At 35.7% G+C, this 20,103-nt stretch overlaps 1 protein-coding gene and 1 long non-coding RNA gene across 2 annotated transcripts; both read left to right on the top strand.

Moving 5' to 3' along the window:
• The first annotated feature begins 8,646 nt into the window (after nucleotides 1–8,646).
• Nucleotides 8,647–10,533, top strand: LOC105421359 (pentatricopeptide repeat-containing protein At2g15690, mitochondrial-like). Its single transcript, XM_011628487.3, has one exon. It carries the CDS (start codon nucleotides 8,677–8,679, stop codon nucleotides 10,123–10,125), a length of 1,449 nt encoding a protein of 482 aa, XP_011626789.2. The 5' UTR covers nucleotides 8,647–8,676; the 3' UTR covers nucleotides 10,126–10,533.
• A 5,591-nt stretch (nucleotides 10,534–16,124) lies between these two features.
• On the top strand, nucleotides 16,125–19,527 carry LOC148781913 (uncharacterized). The gene is made up of 2 exons (XR_016055826.1): nucleotides 16,125–16,966; nucleotides 17,091–19,527. It is a non-coding gene; the product is annotated as an uncharacterized LOC148781913 (long non-coding RNA).
• The last annotated feature ends 576 nt before the right edge of the window (nucleotides 19,528–20,103 follow it).

Below are 20,103 nucleotides of genomic sequence, written 5' to 3'. Positions count from 1 at the left end.
AAAACATTCGGAGAGTTTGGGTTCTTAGGCCCCCAAGAACTTAAACTTTATATTTTAGTAGATTTTTTTTTGCGTCTTTTTTATTTTTTTAAACACTTTTATGACCGCCCCAGACTTGTCCGGATAGAGTAGTTAAATCAGTCGATTAACCGGTTAGGCCAGTTAAACCACTTTCGGGCCCATGTCCAGTTAATCGTTCCGGTTCAATTTTGAGAACGCTAGGGTGTGCAATCCACCTTGGGAGTGTCAAAAATAAAAAAGCAAAAGAAAAATTCAAGTGTCAAACTTTGACGCCTACCCTCCACCTTCAGAGCGTCAAAAATAAAAAGCAAAAAGAGAAGGGTACTGTTTGTATAGAGCCTATCTTTAAATAGTATCAAGAAATGTGGTTTCAACACTGGAAATCTTTGTGATAGCCTTAAAATATATTTTTATCTTTATTTATAAACTTTAAAGCGTAAAAAATGGTGTAGATTGATAGATCTATGAAAATCTTGAAAATTGACGGTTAAAAAATACATACAAAATACACTATTTTCAAAACTTGAAATTAATTTTTTTTCTTATATACATGAATCTAGATGTCAAGATGATCAATTTGAGGATTTTTGGGCATCAAAATAATCTCATCCAGTAAAATTTTTGAAGTAGGCTTGAATGTGATTGTTTAGAGTCTCGGCTCTATAGAAATATGCCATGTGTCATTGACGCTTACCGCAACTGCACGCCTCTTGTTGGAATTTGTAGCAAATGATCTGGATCTGGAACTAGATCCAGATCTTATATATAATTTTGGATTTGGATCTTGATCCAAATATTAAGGATCCGCTCGGATCGGGATAAGGATTCAGATCTGATGTATATTATTTCGATCCAGATCTGAATCTAGGTGGATTCGGACTCGATCCGAAAAAGTCTCACCCCTACGAATAGTATTATTATATAAATAATACTTAATATATAATATTTAATTAATATTTAAATAAATATAACTACTTATAATTATAATATTAAATACATGTATATATAAAATAACATTTATATTTATATTTATATTTATATATATATATATATATATATCGTTTTTGATTGAGTCCAATCGGGTCTTCCTTATTGTTTTTTCGGTTTTGGGTCCGGTCCAACTGGACTCCACCCGTATTGAGTTTTATGACTAAGCCAAACAACTTCCTTCTTTTTTCTTCTCGAAAGAATTATCCTACTCAAGATTTGTTTCGTAGCCATTAATTTAGAAACAAGAATTTACAGAAAAAAAAAACAATTTTCTGTTTCTTTAATAATTAGTGCTCCTTCAACACAAGGGGGAATTACCTCCTGTTCCTATTACATGGTCGTAGAAATGACATGGTGAGGGGTGCCGCATGATAAATGTTGATAATATTGAGATACTGATGCCTTCACGTGGTCCCCTCATGCTTTTTTTTACACAAACAAATTTCAAATTTTTTATTTTATATTAAAGATGGTTCTTCGACAAAAGGGACAGCACAATATGATTGTATTATATGACCATAGAAAAGCTATAGTCATAAGGAAGGGATTGGGTCAAGGTGCACCGCCAAAGAAAAGTATATATTGTAATATGTATATTCATATCTTACTAATATAGAAGGTATATACTGTAATCTGTGTATTCATGAATGGTACATACAATATGAAAGGAAAATATATATTGTGTATCTGATTAATAAAGAATGTATATATTGTAATTTGTATACTTAAGAATGGTAGGTACCTGTATATTCATACGATTGATGGACACTAAGTCTCTTCAGAGAAACCTGAGACTCTTTACCGTTACCATGCTGTGGTTTCTAATTCTGCTGATACCACCCAGCGACACCTTCAAAAAAGCTAACTCCCTAGGCTATATGAAAAAATGGGTAGGGGTATGTCTTCCCCATTGAATCACCCAAAAAAAGGAATAAAAAAGCTATGGACCATGATAACGCATAACTATTGGGACATGTTATCTGGTTCTTCGCTTGCTTTTTGTGGTCCACTCTTTCCATCACCATTATTAATATAGAAGGTATATATTGTAATTTGTATATTCAAGAAGGATAGATACCATATGAAAGGAAAATATATATTGTGTATCTGGTTAATATATAAGGTATATATTGTAATTTGTATATTTATAAACGGTAGATACAATATCTTGTATTATGGTAAATCTGAGTATAGTATAGAAAAATTGTGATTTATTTCTATATTTTATCATCTGTAATTGGTTTATAAAAGACAAATCCGTATATCTATACGATTAATAGACACTAAGTCACTTCAAAGAAACATGAGACTCTTCACAGTTACCACGTTGTGGTTTCCAATCTTGCTGATACTATCCATCGACACTCATCATCATGGGATGGACTGTGATAATGTGTAACTATTGGGACATGTTATCAGGTTCATCGCTTGCTTTCTATGGTCCACTCTTTCCATCACCACGGTGCAAAATGACAAGGTCCAAAAAACATGGCTAAATTCAAACCTTGCAGTTGCTGTTTTGGCACATTAAGTCGTGCAATTTTATTATCTTGACCTCAACAATTATAGATCTAAAAAATATATATATTTCAAATCATAAGATATTATAATAGAAAAAACAACAACTTCAAACCTTATAAATATTTTATCTTGTAGAACGTTGATATTTTTACTAACTCGTCGAATTTTCAATAGTTTTGGAGCCTTAAATTTCAAAATATTAGGTGGAATTAACTATTTACGCCATGGTTTTCGCACCAAAAGTGCTTTTTCTTTTGTAGTTTGGATGTGGGAGAGAATTTTTTAAGATTTTCTAGGCTTTGGGTTTTCTAGGCTACTGCTACTCATGGGTTATTCTTCTAACCTACTCAACATTTTCTACGTACTCGTGACGTTTGTTTCTAATACAAAGAATGATCTTTTGAGTATTAGGCTTTTTGCCATTAAAGGGGGTAAAATTTACTTCTTATAAGAGGGCAATATCATTTATTAGTGGTTAAAAAGGAACAATGCTCTATATAATTGTCATATCCCAAGTGATAATTTCACATTCATACCAATTATATAAGTTATGTCACTTCCCACCATACTTACTAAATATTTTTATTTCTCCAATTTTTTTTTTATACTTTGCCCCTGTATTAACAATAAGGGCTGCAATAGGCCCGCTTGTTCACCCTGGCCCTTAAAAACTAAAGCGTGGGCCTCAAAATGTGGCCAGAAGGCCAGGCTAGGCTTGTGCCAGGGGCACGACTAACCCGACCCAACCCTATGTTTTCGATATATGTTGTATTGTTTTTTTCCTTTGAGTCGATTAGTCAAGGTCCTAGGCAGGATCATGCATGGGCTAAGGCCTCTTCTGTTAAAAAATGTATTCATGAATATTTAAGCCTTAGACTCTCATAGAAGATTTTTTCAAAATACGGCACATAACTCTCTTTTTATTGATTGAGTAAGAATATATCTTCAGCCTTGTTTGGACAAGGGCAGTCTCGGATTAGCCCTACAGGGACCCAAGCTGGGTTTGAGCTAAAGCAGGCTCAGCCCAAACTTGGCCCATGGCCAGCTCTCATTAAGGAAGGGAAAAGTATTTTATTAGTCTAAGCTATTTGGTAGCATCTCTTACACGTGAAACATCAGATGAATTGTAATAAAATATCTGTTTACCAAAAACTAAGAGAACATTAAAGATACCATGTCTAAATTTTTAAGTTTTTCTTGTGTGTTCATGACCACGATCGTTCATATTATCAACTGAAACTTTGGGTTAAAAGCAGAGAAAACTTGTGAATGAATGAATCGGTTGACTCATACCATAATATCCTTGATTAAAAAAGTTGTCTAAGTTTTAAAAATATTGAGCAGGTTAAATAAATATTGCACTAAAAATGGAGTTTCCTAACAAAACTCTTGCGTAATTTGACATTATTTATTGTGATTCTGGTGATTAATATTAGGCGAGGGTCAAAGTTCAAAATCTCAAAGTATAGAAAGCATGTGTTGAACTTATGTGTCCAGTTATAGAGAGAGAGAGAGAGTGCGTGCCTGGTGTTAAGATTTGGGGTGGCGGAGATATCGTGGCCGTGTCAGCCACGCGCCGTGTCAGCCACACCGCGTGGCTGACCACGTGGCCCGAGGGCGCTTTATCGGCCGCGGCCATCCACTAAGCTCTCTTTCTCTCTCTCCTCGTTACTTCGCTATAATTTTGGTGAGGAAATTACGTACGAGACTTTTGACCATATATGTATGGGAACATATTTGGCTAAAATTACGACGATCTCCTCCTCCTTAATACCCTTTTTTTTTTTTTTTTTCATAATTATAAACTATCTGACAAACACTGGACGGGAGGAAGAGGAGCTTAAAAAAAATTGTAGTAGTATCCTTTCTATTTATTTGTTGGGTAAAATTCATGTTAGAGATACTTTTTAGATCTCAAATTTGAGGGATATAATTTTAGAAAAAGTTTATATAAGATTGCAATTTTAAAATGTAGAATTAAATATGCACCTCATAAATTTATCGAAAAAGGTTGTTTTAATGCTGAAAAACTCTTTAATTGATCATCTCGATATCGAGATGTATGAATATGAAAAAAAAAAAAAAAGATTTTGAGTCTAAATAAATAGTATATCTTGCAATACACTATCTAGACCGTTTATTTTCAAGATTTTCTTACGTTTATAGATCTCCTTGATTTTAACTACTTTTAGAGTTTAAAATTTTATAATTAGATGTGAAAATAGATTTTTTCAGATAATCTTAAGAATTGTTTACACCAAAATTACATATTATGGTAAAATTTGGTGGTGGGCGTTAATTGGATTGTTTAAAGTTGCAGCTTTCTAGAAACCATCTCAACAACAAAATTTCTGAAATAAAATTTTTAAAAAATACTGGCCTCAAGATTGAATAGAGACCATCCAACTTAGGGCTAGATCTAAGTGTTGCAAAATTCAAATTTTAAATTTTTATTTTATAACCATCTAGTAATTGCTATATGGTTCCCAAAATTTTAGACTAAAAAAGCCGATGTAGCTAGGTGTTTTAATCTAGGGAGTAGATGCACACGGAGCACAGAGTAAGTATTCTATAAGAAAAAATGAAAAAAGATGTGATTTTTCTTATATCCGGTGTTATGATTTTTCTTATATCTGGTGTTATCATTGCCGCTCAGGCCATCGAGGGGACCGAAAAAGGAAGTGCTCGTTGTAATTTAAATAAAATATATTCTTATACGGTATTATAGGAGTAGAAACACTGCCCCTACATCATTGTTTGCTAATTTTCTCTCTTTTGATGTCCCTTACGTTGATCATATAGCGTCTTTCTCGTCTCCAACCTACATGTATAGACTAAACCATGCATATTGACCATCAACGCATTTTTTGTTTTGTTTTTTTTTTTAATCAGTCGACATACTTATTAAAGTTGGGTGTCGTTTGTATGGAAAAGTACACATAGATCATTTACTTTTGGTACAAAGTGGTCACAATTAATCTTGACCATTGGATGTAAAATTGGATAGTTGCATTTATTTCATTGACCAAACTCAAACTTCAAAAGAAGTTTTTTTGAAAAGTTATCAGATTTCGTATGATTGTAACTAATTGTGACCTCATTGTATCAAAGATAAATAGTCTCATTGTACACAATCCCGGTTTGTATCAGGCCAAGGACCTAAACAATCAAAGTAAGCCGTACCTTCAAATAGTATCGAAAGATGTTATTTCAATACTTGAAATCTATGTGATGGGCTAAAAATTTGTTTTCGTCTCTAATTATAAAATTTAAAGCTTAAAAAATAGTGTAGATCAAGCAGGTTTACGAACACTTGAAGATCATAAAAATTGATGGTCCATAAAATGCATTACAAAATGTACTATTTCAAAGACTTGAATCTACTTTTTCTTATTCTCATACATCTTGAGGTTGAGATGATCGATTTGACAGTTTTTTGCATCTAAACAGTCTCATATAGTGAACTTCTGAGGTGCACCTTGAATTTGCTTGTTTAGGGTTTTTAAATTTTGTCAAAAAATACAATATTATTGTCAACAATCTCTATGATATTCTTTTGACTCTTAATTATGTTGATCAATCCGTTAACATTTTAAAAAAAAATTATGTTGATCGAGCACACCTATGAACACAAAAAAATCTTAAAAATAGACGTTCTAGATGATGTATTAAAAAACATATGTGCATACAAGGTCAAGATAATGAATTACTAATTAGTATCATAACAATTTTCTCGACAGATGTTAGAGGTTTTATAATAAAAGATATAACATTTTATTCTTAAGGCACGTTTGGCACACGTGAAAATATTTTCATATGATTAGGTGTGGGGCACTTCGGAGAGTTGTTTGAAAATAACAATATTTACCAAATTTATAAGAATTTTTTTTTCCACGTATAGAATAAGGAGAGACTTCTTTGAAAACAACAACATATATCAAACTTGTAAGATTTCTTTTTCCACGCATGGATAACTCTTTATTCCCGGTGATTTCATCTCTTTGCCTTAGTTTCCCTATAGTGTGATTCTCTAGTGAGGAAAATTCTGTCTAATCACACTAACTTTTTGGACAATTGTTTCACATGAGGTTGATCGCATTTGTACGAGGTCGAGAGGTTTAAAGCATCCATTTTAAAGATGAGATTTTAAAGATGAGATGGATGCAAATAGGTGGTCTATTTAAAAACAATTGTAACTATCGGTCCAAATAGTTTTTTTAATTTATTTATTATTTTTAATTTTTAAAATTTATTTATTTTTTTATCTTTATGTTAAAGATTAAATATTTTTTAAAAATTTAAATAAAATTATATTTAAAAAATATATTTAGTGCCAAGCGTCCTTTTGTTTTTCTTTTTTCTATGGGAAAGTCAAATCACAATTTGTACTCTGTCTGCCTTTACTTATTAGAAGATTATTCTATGCTCCCATAGGAACGTACTGTATCATATATTCTTTTAGTTCTAAACACTTATTTAGCATAATTCTTTTAAACTAAAAAATTGAAAACCACATAAAATTACAAGATAATTTTTTTTAAAAACATTTATTTTTTTAGTCTTGTGACACTTGGATCTAGCCCTTAAAAACTCAAACAAAAACTTTCTTGAGATGTAAATTGTTTTCAGTACATGCACAGTTTTTTTCAAAATTTGTTTCTCTAATTTATTCTACAGGTAGTCAAGATTATGCGCAAATACTTTGATATCCAAAAAATATTTCTAACATGTGTTTTTTGTGAGAAAGTAAATGAATAGTACAGTCCCACGGGAGAGCAAAATCTTTTGGCGTTGGAGATGTGGAAGGTAATTGAGGCATGTGGTTGGGTTTGATGAATTCGTCCCCCTCTTGTCTAAGAAATTAAGGCACGGGGTTTGAAAAAAAGAGAATACTTTATATAGAGCCTAGGCTCTAAACAATCAAATTGGAGCCTACTTCAAAACTTTCACTAGAACAGGTTGTTTTGATTCTCAAATATCCTCAAATTAATCATCTCGACATCAAGACAGATGGACATGAGAAAAAAATGGATTTCAAGTTTTAGAAATAGTGCATCATGTGAAACATTTTTCGACCATCGATTTTTAAGATTTTGCTTGATTTGCACTATTTTTTATACTTTAAATTATAGAATAAGGATCCTATAGGACTCTCCTCCACCCATTTGCGTAGGACCTCAAAGGATCACTATTAAAGTTGGCACGGATCTCTAAAAAAGTTATCACATGAGTGTGGGACTTGACTTTTCTATAGATCGATGCCAAATTTAATAGTGATCATTTGGAGTCCTACACACATGTGTGGCGGAGAATCCTATAAGATCATTTCTCTAAATTTTATAACTAAAGATGAAAATATAATTTAAATCTATCACAAAACTTTACAGTATTGAAATTAGAGTAATGATCCTATGAGACCCTCCCACACCTATGTGCGTAGGATCCAAAATGATCATCTTTAAATTTGACACAGATATCTAAAAAAAGTCAAATTTCGTGATAACTTTTTTGAAGATCTGTGTCAAATTTAATGGTGGTCCTTTAATCCTACACATAAGTGTGTACCACATTTAATGGTAATCATTTGGTTTTTACACACATGATGTGGGAGGACCTTATAATGATTTGAGAAGGAGTTTCAACTCTCAAATGATATTTTTCCTAATATTCATTTATTTTGAGTGATATCACTTGATTGTCAAAGTAAGTGATAAAAGTCATTTAGGGAGCCATAAGAACCTACCTTATGAAAAAATGCTTTATGCAGGGCAAAGACCGCATTTGTGCAAATATACGAAGCATAAATCATCCATTTTAAAGATGGATGCAAATTGGGGTCGATCTAAAAATAATTATAACTAATGGTTTAAATATTTTCTTATTATTTTTAATTTTTAAAATTTATTTATTTTACATATTCATTATCTTCGTGTTAAAAATTATATATTCTCTAAAAACTAGAATCAAATTATATTTCAAAATTATATATATTACCAAACCCATATTTCAAAATTATATTTATTACCAAACCCATATTTCTACATGAGAGGGCTTGGCCCATGCTAAAACGTCATTTTTTTCGGAACTTTTTTCTTAACGGTTCTGATATTTTCTGTCGACAGGGTTTATGCACTCTGCGCAAAAATGGCAGCTTCAGTGGCTATCGAGAGAGGCAGCACCATTCTTCCCTCCCTCTTCAAAACAAAACCCCTCAAGTCTTCGCATTTTGTGTTCACTTTCTCTCTCTACTCTCTAAAAAAATTCATTCACTCCAAGCCATTAGTTTTTACAAGCCAGACTTTTATGGCGAGGTGCTTGAGTACTCAAGCAATGCCAAATAGTTGTCAGAGGCTACCGAGCCATATTGACCCTAGGGTTTTTCAAAGTTCCAGTCAGGGACCTGTAGATAATATGGCTCCATTCCAAGAAGCTAGGGTTTATACTACTGAGGATTTCGTCAAATTTTGCAGAGAGGGAAAGGCAAAGGAGGCTATTGAAGCTCTAGGAGCTATTGAAAAACAAGGTATTCAACTCGACCCAAATGTGATCTTTGCTATTTTGGAGGTATGTGGAGATTTAAAGGCTTTAGAGGAAGGTAAGAGGGTTCATGACTATATAATGAGATGTCCTTTTAGGAATTTGCACATGCATAATAAACTTATGGAAATGTACTGTAAATGTGGTAGCATGAAAGAAGCACGCCATGTGTTTGATCGAATTCCTGAAAGAAATTTGGATTCATGGAACCTTATGATCAAGGGGTATGCATCAAATGATCAAGGAGATGAAGCCCTTCAATTGTTTGGGCACATGAGAGGAGCAGGGGTGAGCCCAACTAGGGAGACTTTTGTTTCAGTTTTGTTGGCATGCCGAGTTTTGGAATCAGTAGAAGAAGGGTTCATCCATTTTGAATCGATGGAAAAGGATTATGGAGTTTCTCCTCAAGTTGAGCATTATGCACGAATGGTGGAGGTTCTTGGAAGGTCGGGCCATTTAGCAGAAGCAGAGGAATTTGTTGACGGAATGGCGATTCCACCGCCAATTCCAGTATTAGAAACATTGAAAAATTATGCTAGTATTCATGGTGATACCGATCTTGTTCATAGGGTAGAAGAGCAATTGATTGCTTTTGACCCATCTCGAGAAGCCCAAAAATCTAATGCTCCAAAGGTTCTTCCTCCAAGGAAGAGGCTTGGATTGAACATGCTTGAGGGGAAGAATAAGGTGAATGAATATAGAGCTGGAACCAATCCTCAAAAAGGAGAGACTTATGAGAGACTCAAAGGTTTAAGTGGTCAGATGAAAGAGGCTGGTTATGTGCCTGATACTAGATATGTGCTTCATGATATTGATCAAGAGGCAAAAGAACAAGCTTTGCTTTATCATAGTGAGAGGTTGGCCATTGCTTATGGACTTATTAGCACTCCTGCTAATACCCCATTAAGGATTATCAAGAACCTCCGTGTTTGCGGGGACTGCCATAATGCTATCAAGATCATGTCGAAGATTGTTGGGAGAGAGCTAATTGTAAGAGATAACAAAAGGTTTCATCATTTCAAGGATGGGAAGTGTTCATGTGGTGACTATTGGTAAAAAGAATGAATTCGGTTTTTCTTTAACAACTTCAATTCTTTCTTGCTAGAAAGAAGTAAATGTACCTTTAGATAGAGCTGATGCTAGAAATAAGTAAATATACCTTCAGGGACAGCTGTTATGGACTCTTTTTAATGAAGACATTAAAAGTTTGGATTTGGTAATATGGTTGGCTGTTATGGTCTATGACGCTTGAGATGGATTCCTTCAGCAAGCTAAGTCACAGTGAAATGTTGTTGTTATAGTGGAGGAAGGAATGAGCTGTTGAGCTTTGTAGATGTTGTATTTATGTTTTTAGTTTTAGGTTGTGCTAGTTGGAATTCTCTTTTGTTGATGAAACAGTTTGAACTTTAGATTATTCTAATCCTGCTCTTCGTAATAATATGGGGTATACTTTCTTATGGTTTATTGTGAGATGCTCTTCCTCTCTTGTCTACTCTCTTTCTCATAGAATAGAACACACTATTGTGATGGATGCCCAAGAACATAAGCCTAGATAGAGAAGGAGGGAGCAACAATGATGCAAAAAGATATGTTTGCCTAGTAAAATTATACAAACTTCATATGATAGATTTCTACCATTATAATTCCTTTTGAGAGCAGCTTTGGTGGAGAGTCGGGATTTAATGCAACGTGATGAATTGCTTCTTACTAAATTCGTTATGGGTAAAGAGTGCTTGAAGTAGTCGTAACCATTAGTGTAGAAGCCTATTGTAGTGAGAAGGGATTCTATATTTATGTTTTGTATAGTAATAAGCATATTATATACTATATGTTAGGCATTTCTTTGTCCCATATTGTACCCAAGATTTGTGTAGTATATTCTATGAATTTTGGAGTAATTGTTAGTTTTTTTATTAATATTTGATATTTCATAAGTAAATATTGACCACATATTTGGAAGTAGAATCAAATAATGGGATATTATCAAGTTTATAAAATTGGCGTTTCCTTAGCTTAATATTTGGTGGTATCTGAATTTGTCTTTAAATTACTTTCTTAATTTGTCTTGCATCATCATCATGGTTGAGTCTTTTTCTTAACTTGTCTTGCATGATAAACGTAAATCTAGGATCTGCATGTTTAGCGCAAATAACAAAAATTATCTTCTTTCCATGAAGAACATGCAATATATTTAGTAATAATAGTCTTATTACTTGGATATCATCCTTTGCATCCAAACATAGTAAAATGTTCTGTAAAGATCATAACAGAAATGTTAAAAATATCTTTCTTGTTATATAGCATTTAGCTGATTTAAACATTTTGAATGACTTTTCCAATCTTGTTAGTCCCTTTTGTCTGCATGCACTGCATCCTTCTTTTTGTAATGCAGCTGATAGCACAATATGCATGGAGGGGAATCTTTATAGGTGGAGTTATTAATTGGAGATTTGAAGTCATATCGTATGGAATTAATATCCCATTAATCATAGCTATCACCTACACTGAGTATACATTCAATAACCAAACCTGTTGAAATAATATTAATTTTATGCAACATGCTATATATGAGTTTATCTTTTTTTTTTTAAGTACGGAATCCTCTTGTGGTTCTAGCTTTGTCACTTGTTCTCTGGTAAGAGGGAATTCATGACCAGATCTTATGACTTGCAAACTTTCATGGTTCGACTAGAAAAATTTTCTGCCATCATTGATTGGTAGGATTATTTGCTGCTTGTGCAACAAACTTGTGTGAGAATAAAAATTGATGGCTTACATTTAACGCCCTTCTGCATTCTTAATAACTAAACGCTAAAGTTACACGACCCTTTTTCCTCTTGGATTTGGTGAGAACTTTATGGAACTTGTATATATCATTATATGAATGATGTTTGAAACATCTTTTTGCACTTCCCATGCTATTTGAGCAATTTTCTCAATACATCAGCTAACCAAGTAATATTTGATTGTTACTTATGTTCCTTGAAGGAGTAAACTAATATGTGGGCTTCATGCTAACCAAAATGGAAAGGACTATTTTGCTTTCTATCCACTATCAAAAAATAAGGTGCAGTGCAATCTGGTTTACCATGTCTCCCCGGAAAGACGTAAGAGTTTTTCTTCAGACACCATGTAAGCTCGCCAGCGGTGGCCTCTAACATGCACTCTGTATCCCCTAGATGGACCTTCTGGCTATGAACAACTAGCTTAGCAACATCAGCCTATTCCAGAAATATGTAGGGTGACCTTACATTCGGAAGACATATGGTGGATGATGGTGTTCCTTTGCCACTCTTTTCCCCTTTTTCCATCAGATAAGTAACAAAATTTATTAAATAAATCAGAAAAGGTGCAACCATCATATACAGTCTGGAGGTAACTAGATATCCTCCCTGTGTAATAATTCTATTTCTATCTACACTTAGTCTTATGACTTGCACCATCGTTAGCGAAAGAATTGGCCTCTGAACTGGTAACCCTTAAATTGTGTGGCCTGTGAGATCACAAATTAAAAATCTCCTTAAAAATCACTGATAATCCCCGTTTGTGTCCATTTTATCACTTAAGCTTTCCTGTTAAACTGCCACTGAGCAAGGCGGGAGGTCTTGCACTAGCAAGAAGCACTTTGACTTGTCCCATAAGGGAGTCACCACGTTCAAGTGGGCCTGGAACTGATGGAGATGTGCCTTCCTCTGCATCTTAAAGGATGACCCCCATCCCACCTCATGCCGATTATCACTGGTGCTCCATAAATTAAACTTGAGAGTACCAGGGTCTGGATTGGACTCCTCTGCATCTTAAAGGATGCCTCTCATGCCACTTAATGTCGGTTATCACTGGGGCTCCATATAGTAAACCTGAGAGAAGAGGAGACGGTGAGTGAGTTGATCACCAACGAGAGAATGCTGCCTCATTTCAGTCCGCAACAAATCCTTAGTTCTGTACGCTCATTTCACCCCATGTATAGCTCGGTCAAAAATGTGTTTCTGCCAGTCTTCATCCCTTTAATATGCGGTTATTTCACTTCATATGAAGGCCCCAAAGGATGGAGCATGCAAGTTTCCATAGTAAATAACTCTCTCATTAATAAACCTAGTGGCAATGTTACCCCCTAGACTCCTGCTTTGTGTTGGTGTTGACACATGTCGAAACCCCGTTACACGTGTGTATTAAAAAAAATTGATATAATGCTTACATCTGAGTTTGAAGCTGTGACCGGTTATTAGCAAGTTGCATGGTCTACCACTCAGTGAAGCACACCTATGTGTTAAAGGTTGAACATTCTATTATGTTATTATTTTAACTTGAAATAAGAATTGTATGGACATGTGATGCCATGTCACCTTTTTATGCTGAAGTACTAGACACCTTTGTCTCGGTGTTCGTGTCATTGACTATAGGGCCTTCTGGTAAACTAATGAACTACATGACTTAGGGCCCAAAGACAGAGAGTTCTAACATGAAAACCCAAACCTGGCTTGTGAAGCCAAAATGTGAAAGAAAATGCTCAATGATCCCATAACTTTATCTGCTTTCATTTTGCACACCTTCGAAATCGCTTGTCAATGCCCCTTTGTAGGAAGTCCTGCTCTTGTTTCTCCAATTGCACCATTTGGCATCAATGTTTTAAATAAGGAAAATAAAGTGTATATGGTTCTCTTTTATCAAAAAAAACGAAAAAAAAAATTGTAGGGTTGTTGCGTGAGGTTGTCTAAGTTTGCCTGGTGTAATGAACACGCTCAAAGAGAAGGGTTGTCCTTTGTGTGTGGCCAATGTCCTCTAAAATTTCTCCACTGACTGTGTCTCTTAACGCAGTGGGCTATGTTTGTAGTAACCTAGATGGTTTCATGGGGTATCACAATGATTGCTACCTTATATTAACCAACTCAAGTAAAATTGTTCTGGAGAGCTGATACCACTCCTCTAATTCACATCACTCTTCTCAGGACCTTCCTTTGCCCCACTGTTTTCCCTGGTTCTCAACTTAATAGCACTAACTTAAGGCTCTCTGCCTAGGTGACCAGCACATGGCCACAAAAAAAATCCAAGTATTCTCTACAAATTGAACACGAGTTAATCCAATCAAATATTTTAAAACTCGCTGAGTTGACTCGGGAATTGACAGATTGCGCTTGGCTCGGGCATGTCCCAATTTTTATTCTTGTAAAACTCAGGGAATCCTGAGTCTGTAGAGAGGCTGTAGGGACTCGCCGAGTCCATGCCACCTTTTTTAAGTAAAACCTGTTGTCCTTAAATCAAAAGATAAGTTTCTATTATGGGTGATTTCTTTCTTGTTTAGAGGGTGAGGGTGGATGTTTTGGCCTATTTTCATCCCATTTCCTGTTATGACACTTTTGGAAGCCAGAATAATCACAATATGTTACTGATTTTGAGATTTTTGGGTTGGGGTCATTCCCCTAATTCCCCAAACAAGATTTGTGAGTCCCCAAATCTAATGCACATCCTAACAAGATTTGTGAGTCCCCAAATCTCTTGCTCTGGCCTGTGCGGTGCTGGGCAATCATTTTCAAAATTCGAGACCAGCATTGAGGAGCATGTTAGGCTTATGTGTGATTGAAGAAAGAAATTTCAAGATCAAACACCTTTTGTGTTCCCAAATGTCCGGTATGTAATTTTTTTCCTTTTTTAGCTTTGAATATTTTTCCACAAAATACCTTTGGAACTAGAGAGATCGAGGGTTTATTTTGTAGGTAATGTATTTTTTGCGCTGCCTCAATGAGCTTTTGAGAATAGGTCTTAAATCATTTGAAAATTATTGAAATATAGTGATTTCTTTGATATTTTCTACTTTTTATAGTAAAATTTATTTGTCACTCTCTCTAAATCTAGGGTTTTGGATACAATGGGAAGGATTTTTTTTCATCCACTTTTTCATCATCTATAAATCATATCTATCCAAGGGAAATTAAATCACAAAGCATAGCTGACAAGCTTCAGATCTTCAAGGTGTTAGCATAAAAAAGAATTCATATGTCTAAATGTGCTCCCTTTTTTTATTTTTTTTAATATTTCTTCAATTTTCAGAAATATTCCATGTATTTCCTACCAAATTTCCAGGCAGTTCAGAGACTCGCGACAGGAATTGTTTTGGTGACTAGGGATTCTGCGATTTGAGGAGCTAGTTTGTATTTTACCTCAGACCCTAAATCAACCTCACTCCCCTTTCTGCAGCAAATCTGATCATATGATTAATGCCTCGTACACTAGGGAAATGGGAGAGAGTTCTCTTGGTAGCCTCTCAAACTGCATTAAGAACCTTTCAGGGAGCTATTCATCAAAAAGAGAAGTTGGCCAAACACAGGCAGCATCCCCTAATTCAATCTACACTAAGGCCCCGTCCTCATTATTTAAATTGTTTGCACCCTTGTTCTTGGAATAAAGGTGACCCTTGCCCTAGCATTTGACTCGTCAAATGCCTTCATAATTTCCCTTTCCATCATCATGCTGATAAAAAACACAAATGGAATCATCATGGCCTGATTGAATGATAAATATTTATTTATTAGTCCTTGCAATTCATCATAATTAGAACCTTTTACCAACTACTTGGAGTCGGCTGTACGAATCCTGGACCGCCATTCAGTTAGGCCATAAGTCCCTATATATTTATTCAACTATTTATTTATTAGTCATTGCAATTATTAGTAGAAATTCTCTCTTTTTCTCTTACCTTTAATTATTGCAAAGACTTAGAAGGGTAGAATTTGCCTTCTAAAAATCGACGCTAGTTCCATTTTGCAAGTTATATGTTGCCACAAGAGAAGGAAAAATCGGGCGGTCTAACTGACAACCGCCTGGTTAGATCAGAACCAGCCAGTAATTTTTTTTAAAATTAATTATATAAAAAAATTTAATTAATTTTTTTAAATTTTTTTTTAAAGAACATTATATAAAATCCCAAAAAATGAGGGATTTTGTTTTTAATGTATTTTTTTAATGTTTTTTATCATTTTGGCAAAGATTGGAATTGTTTTGGCCATTAATATTTATTTTTACATTTTCCCATCTTTTTGAAAAATTTCAAAATACCCCTAGGCACAAATCTATTCTTTAAAATTCATTTTTTTTCATTAATTTTCAACTTGATTTGGATGTGCTTGGTTTAGTCATTCTTTGAATATATTTTTCATATTTTATTAGATTTTTTTGTATTTTTTATTTTTTAACACTTTTTTGACCGCCAAGGATTTGCTCGGTTAGAATGGTTGAACCGGCCAGTTTACCGGTTAGAATGGTTGAACCGGCCAGTTTACCGGTTAGGCTGGTTGAACTGCTTCCGGGCCAATGTCCGGCTAACTATTCCGGTTCGATTTTTCCTACACTAGTTGCCGCTGCTCCTAGATCACCCCATCTCTGTTCTCACATATTCTTACCTTGATGATCATAGGTACCATTGATATTTCCTCTTGAAATTTGTGTAGTTTTTCATATTTTCTGCAATTGGTTGGAGTTCTACACCATTCCAATGGTTTATATGTCTGTAGTGGCCTTCAATGTTATCTTCTCTTGCGGGTGTCTTTCAAGCCCCCCTGAACCTTGTTTGTATCTTGGAATATGCTTGAAAATTTCTTAGAGGATTCCACTCAAGAAACGTTAAAAGTGTTGATTGTCATGTGGAACAACTGAATGTTCAATTACCCAAAAAAAAACAACTGAATGTTCTAGCCGCCTAGTGATGGGGTTATTTTCTCGAAGTAATTGGGTGGGCGAGGTTTGAGTTGAATTATCCAATACTATGGAAGAAGGGTTGGATATCTGCTGAAGAAGATTCTTTTTGACATGTGCCTCCGGTAGCTGAGTTTGACAGCTGAATCTCTTGAAAAGGGATGGCATGAGAAGATTCCCCCAGGCAATTGGAGTTTCCCCTTGCCTTGAGGTAATGTAGTCTGTATATCGAGTGGTATCCTTATTGTGTTGTTTGTTGTTTTCCATTTCTGTTCTGTCTTTATTTACACTTTGAAAGCTTCTGGACTTTGTTCGTTTTGACATGCAAAATACAGGTCATCAGCCCTTTATTTATTGCGTCCTGGAGGAAATTCTTGACAACCTGCATTTGTTGCATCCTAGTGCAGTTCATCTACCCTCAAAACCCTTGAGCTCCTCCTAGACAGGCCTTTAGAACTTTCAAATCGTATCGATGCTCGTACTAGATACAGAGTGTTGAGGCAGTGAAGCAAGATGGCACCCAATTGATCTGACGTCGTCCAAGGAGCATTCTCTCATATAACATAAAAAACATATTTACACAGTTACAGACCTTCCATGGTACAACTAATGCTCGATTTACCAATAGTATCAGTTCATGAATGTCACGGGCCCATCTAAGCTGTCTCTTGTACATAGAACCCGTTTAGATGTGATAATGAGGGTCAGACCTTCTTCAAACTTTGATTATCAGTTGGTATCGATCTTGTAATGCTTCTATAAATTAACGCTGTAAGGTTTCTCACTAAGCTAGTGCTTCGATTACATATAAAGTCCCTTATATCATCACTTGCATCTTTCTTTGTTTCTGGATGGGTGAGATGCAGTTATACTCATAGAACATAATGATATAACCCTTCTGCCCAACCACTAAAGCATGAGGTCAATCCCAATACCCCCTCCTTTTAAGAAGCAAGGAAGTGAAAATTGCATTTGCGTTATTCACAGTTCTTGCCCCTTCAATAAAATTTATCCATGGTAGCCATTAACCCACGCATATGCATAGTTCTCAAAATAAAGTTGTTAGAGATCAATTTGGTCTTACTACTTTGTCTCCCAATAAAGTGGAAACTGCCTCCCTGATTTCATTTTTTTTTAAATTGGGTTTCCTTCAAGAGCAACTTTTCCAGTGACATAAACACTATTGCTAGGCTGCCTAATGAAGTCAAAGTTATCCTTCTTAGGCTATAATATCTCTCTTCCCCAATATTGTCTTCTTGAAAAAGTTACGGATGAGACCAGTAATGTTTAAGCCTTCTCAATCGACCAGGAATGTTCAAGCCTTCTCAATCATAATAATTTGCCACCTTTTAAGATCTCTCTTCCTAGCATTAGCTGTCCTATATAAGAGTAGCTGTCCTTTTTTCTGGGTAAATCAGTGGGGATGATGAGCCCCTATCCGTTTTGTTTTATTAATAATCAAAGAGGAAGGTTACATCGCGGAGGAGAACATGTACAAGAAATTAAACAGCCCTTTCAAGGAGGACAATGGTATTGACCCAAGAAATGAAGGGAGTGACAAAATCAAGGGGATGGGCCTGCCAAACAATGGTTTGAGCTAGGCAATCGGCAGTCAAGTTTGTCTCTCGGAATACATGTGATATTTGCCGCTAGTGATCTGCTGAGTACGAGACTTATGAGAGCTTTTCCCTACAGTTGGACAAGAGGATGCGAAGCCTCGATGGGAGAGAGCTATGGTGTGAGTGAGTCAACTAGCAACTTGGAGTCACTCTCAATGATAAGAGGGCGGCAATCCATCTCATGCGCTAAGGAGATGCCTCAATCTAAGGTGTGGCGCTCAGCGGCATTATTGGAGCTGGTGTCGAGAGGGATGGCAAAGTCCACTGCGAAGCCACCTATGTCATTTTTGCTGATCCCCCAACATCCCACTGTGCATGGGGTGCATGGTTTGCAAAAGGACGAGCCATCGATGTTGAGATTAAAATACCCCGTGGGAAGGAGAGACAATGCAATCTTGATTGGGAAGGGGGTTTGATATGACACTTAAGCTTAAGGTTTGTTGAAATATGAAGCTCTGAGGGGTGGAAAGCCCAACCCTTCCCTTTTGCTAACTTGCTTACAAAGTGAATGATGTGCCCAAGGAGGTGCTCCATAGAGGTCCTTCTCCCCTCGTGAATACATGCATTACGCTCGGCCCACAAGTGTAAGACATTGGTGGAGAAGGTGGGGATCCTGATGTTCTGCATTCCATTGGATCAGAACTGAAACTTTAGCCACTTTGCCATCGTCATGATTATGGATTGCTCGAGTGGTATGCATTTGCCAAACCTCCAGATTATGGATCTCCAAAGCACCTGTAAAAACATATAAATTGCATAATGATATGGTTAGTTGACTGCTCCTGTTGGAGGTAGAAGGGGCATCTAGTGACCAAAGGGAGGCCCCTAGACTGGGGAAGGCTCATAGTGGGCAGTTGGGAATGCAAGGCAAGCCAAATAAACCACTTTTCTCTAGGATGGGATGGGGTTTTCCAGGGCTCTGAAAGCTGGTTGTATTGGCGCATTTTGTCGGATGTGGTCCCAAGTGCCGCTCACGAAGAATTTGCCATTGGCTGAATGAATCCATACCAGCTGGTCCAGAGGGGTTATAGGGAGTATATGTAAATAAATCTCCTCCCTAGCACAAATGAGTGGGGTAGAGGTACGTGTCGGACGGGTCCATCTTTGTGGTCAACCCTCTATGTAATCTGAGACTTTGGATTTTGCCAGGTTCTCAAATGTCTCATGAGCATCAGCACCATAGAGATCCCATAAGGAGTAGCTGTCCTATTTAAAAAATATGTGATTGTTTCTTCCTCCAACATGCTCTCTTCAAAAAAAATTTACACTGGTCAATTCTGCCTTTTAATTCATCAATCCTCCTAATTCCTTGAAGTAAACAATCAATTCTTACTATAATGTAACAAAGGGATTTTTTGTGCAGAGGACCATAAATAAAGTGAAACAATTTTGCATAGTTGTCCAAAGTCCCCAACCCAAACTGTCTGCTCTTGCTTTTTTATTGGACAACTTGTGTTAAGTTCGACCTTGTGACCCCTTGCAGGTTTGAGAAACAATGATGTCATTATTTATGCCATATATGCAAAATTTAACTATCAAAGTAAAAGGAAAAAGAATCAATCTTGAGACACCAAAGGAGTTTCAGGCTGCTGACAAAAGTTAGCTCTTCTCACAATCCTTATTTTCCTCAATCCTATAGTATGCAGGACTTGGTTATCCTAAGGTCAAACTCGAATCAGCAAAGCTTGCTCTGAAGGCCGTTATTTACTGTATGGACCAATATTAGCTC

This window comes from Amborella trichopoda, chromosome 5, assembly GCF_054954075.1.
Source record: "Amborella trichopoda isolate Santa Cruz 75 chromosome 5, AtrichopodaSantaCruz75HAP2 v2.0, whole genome shotgun sequence".
Taxonomy (NCBI): Eukaryota; Viridiplantae; Streptophyta; class Magnoliopsida; order Amborellales; family Amborellaceae; genus Amborella; species Amborella trichopoda.
This window is presented reverse-complemented; position numbering and strand designations above follow the sequence as displayed.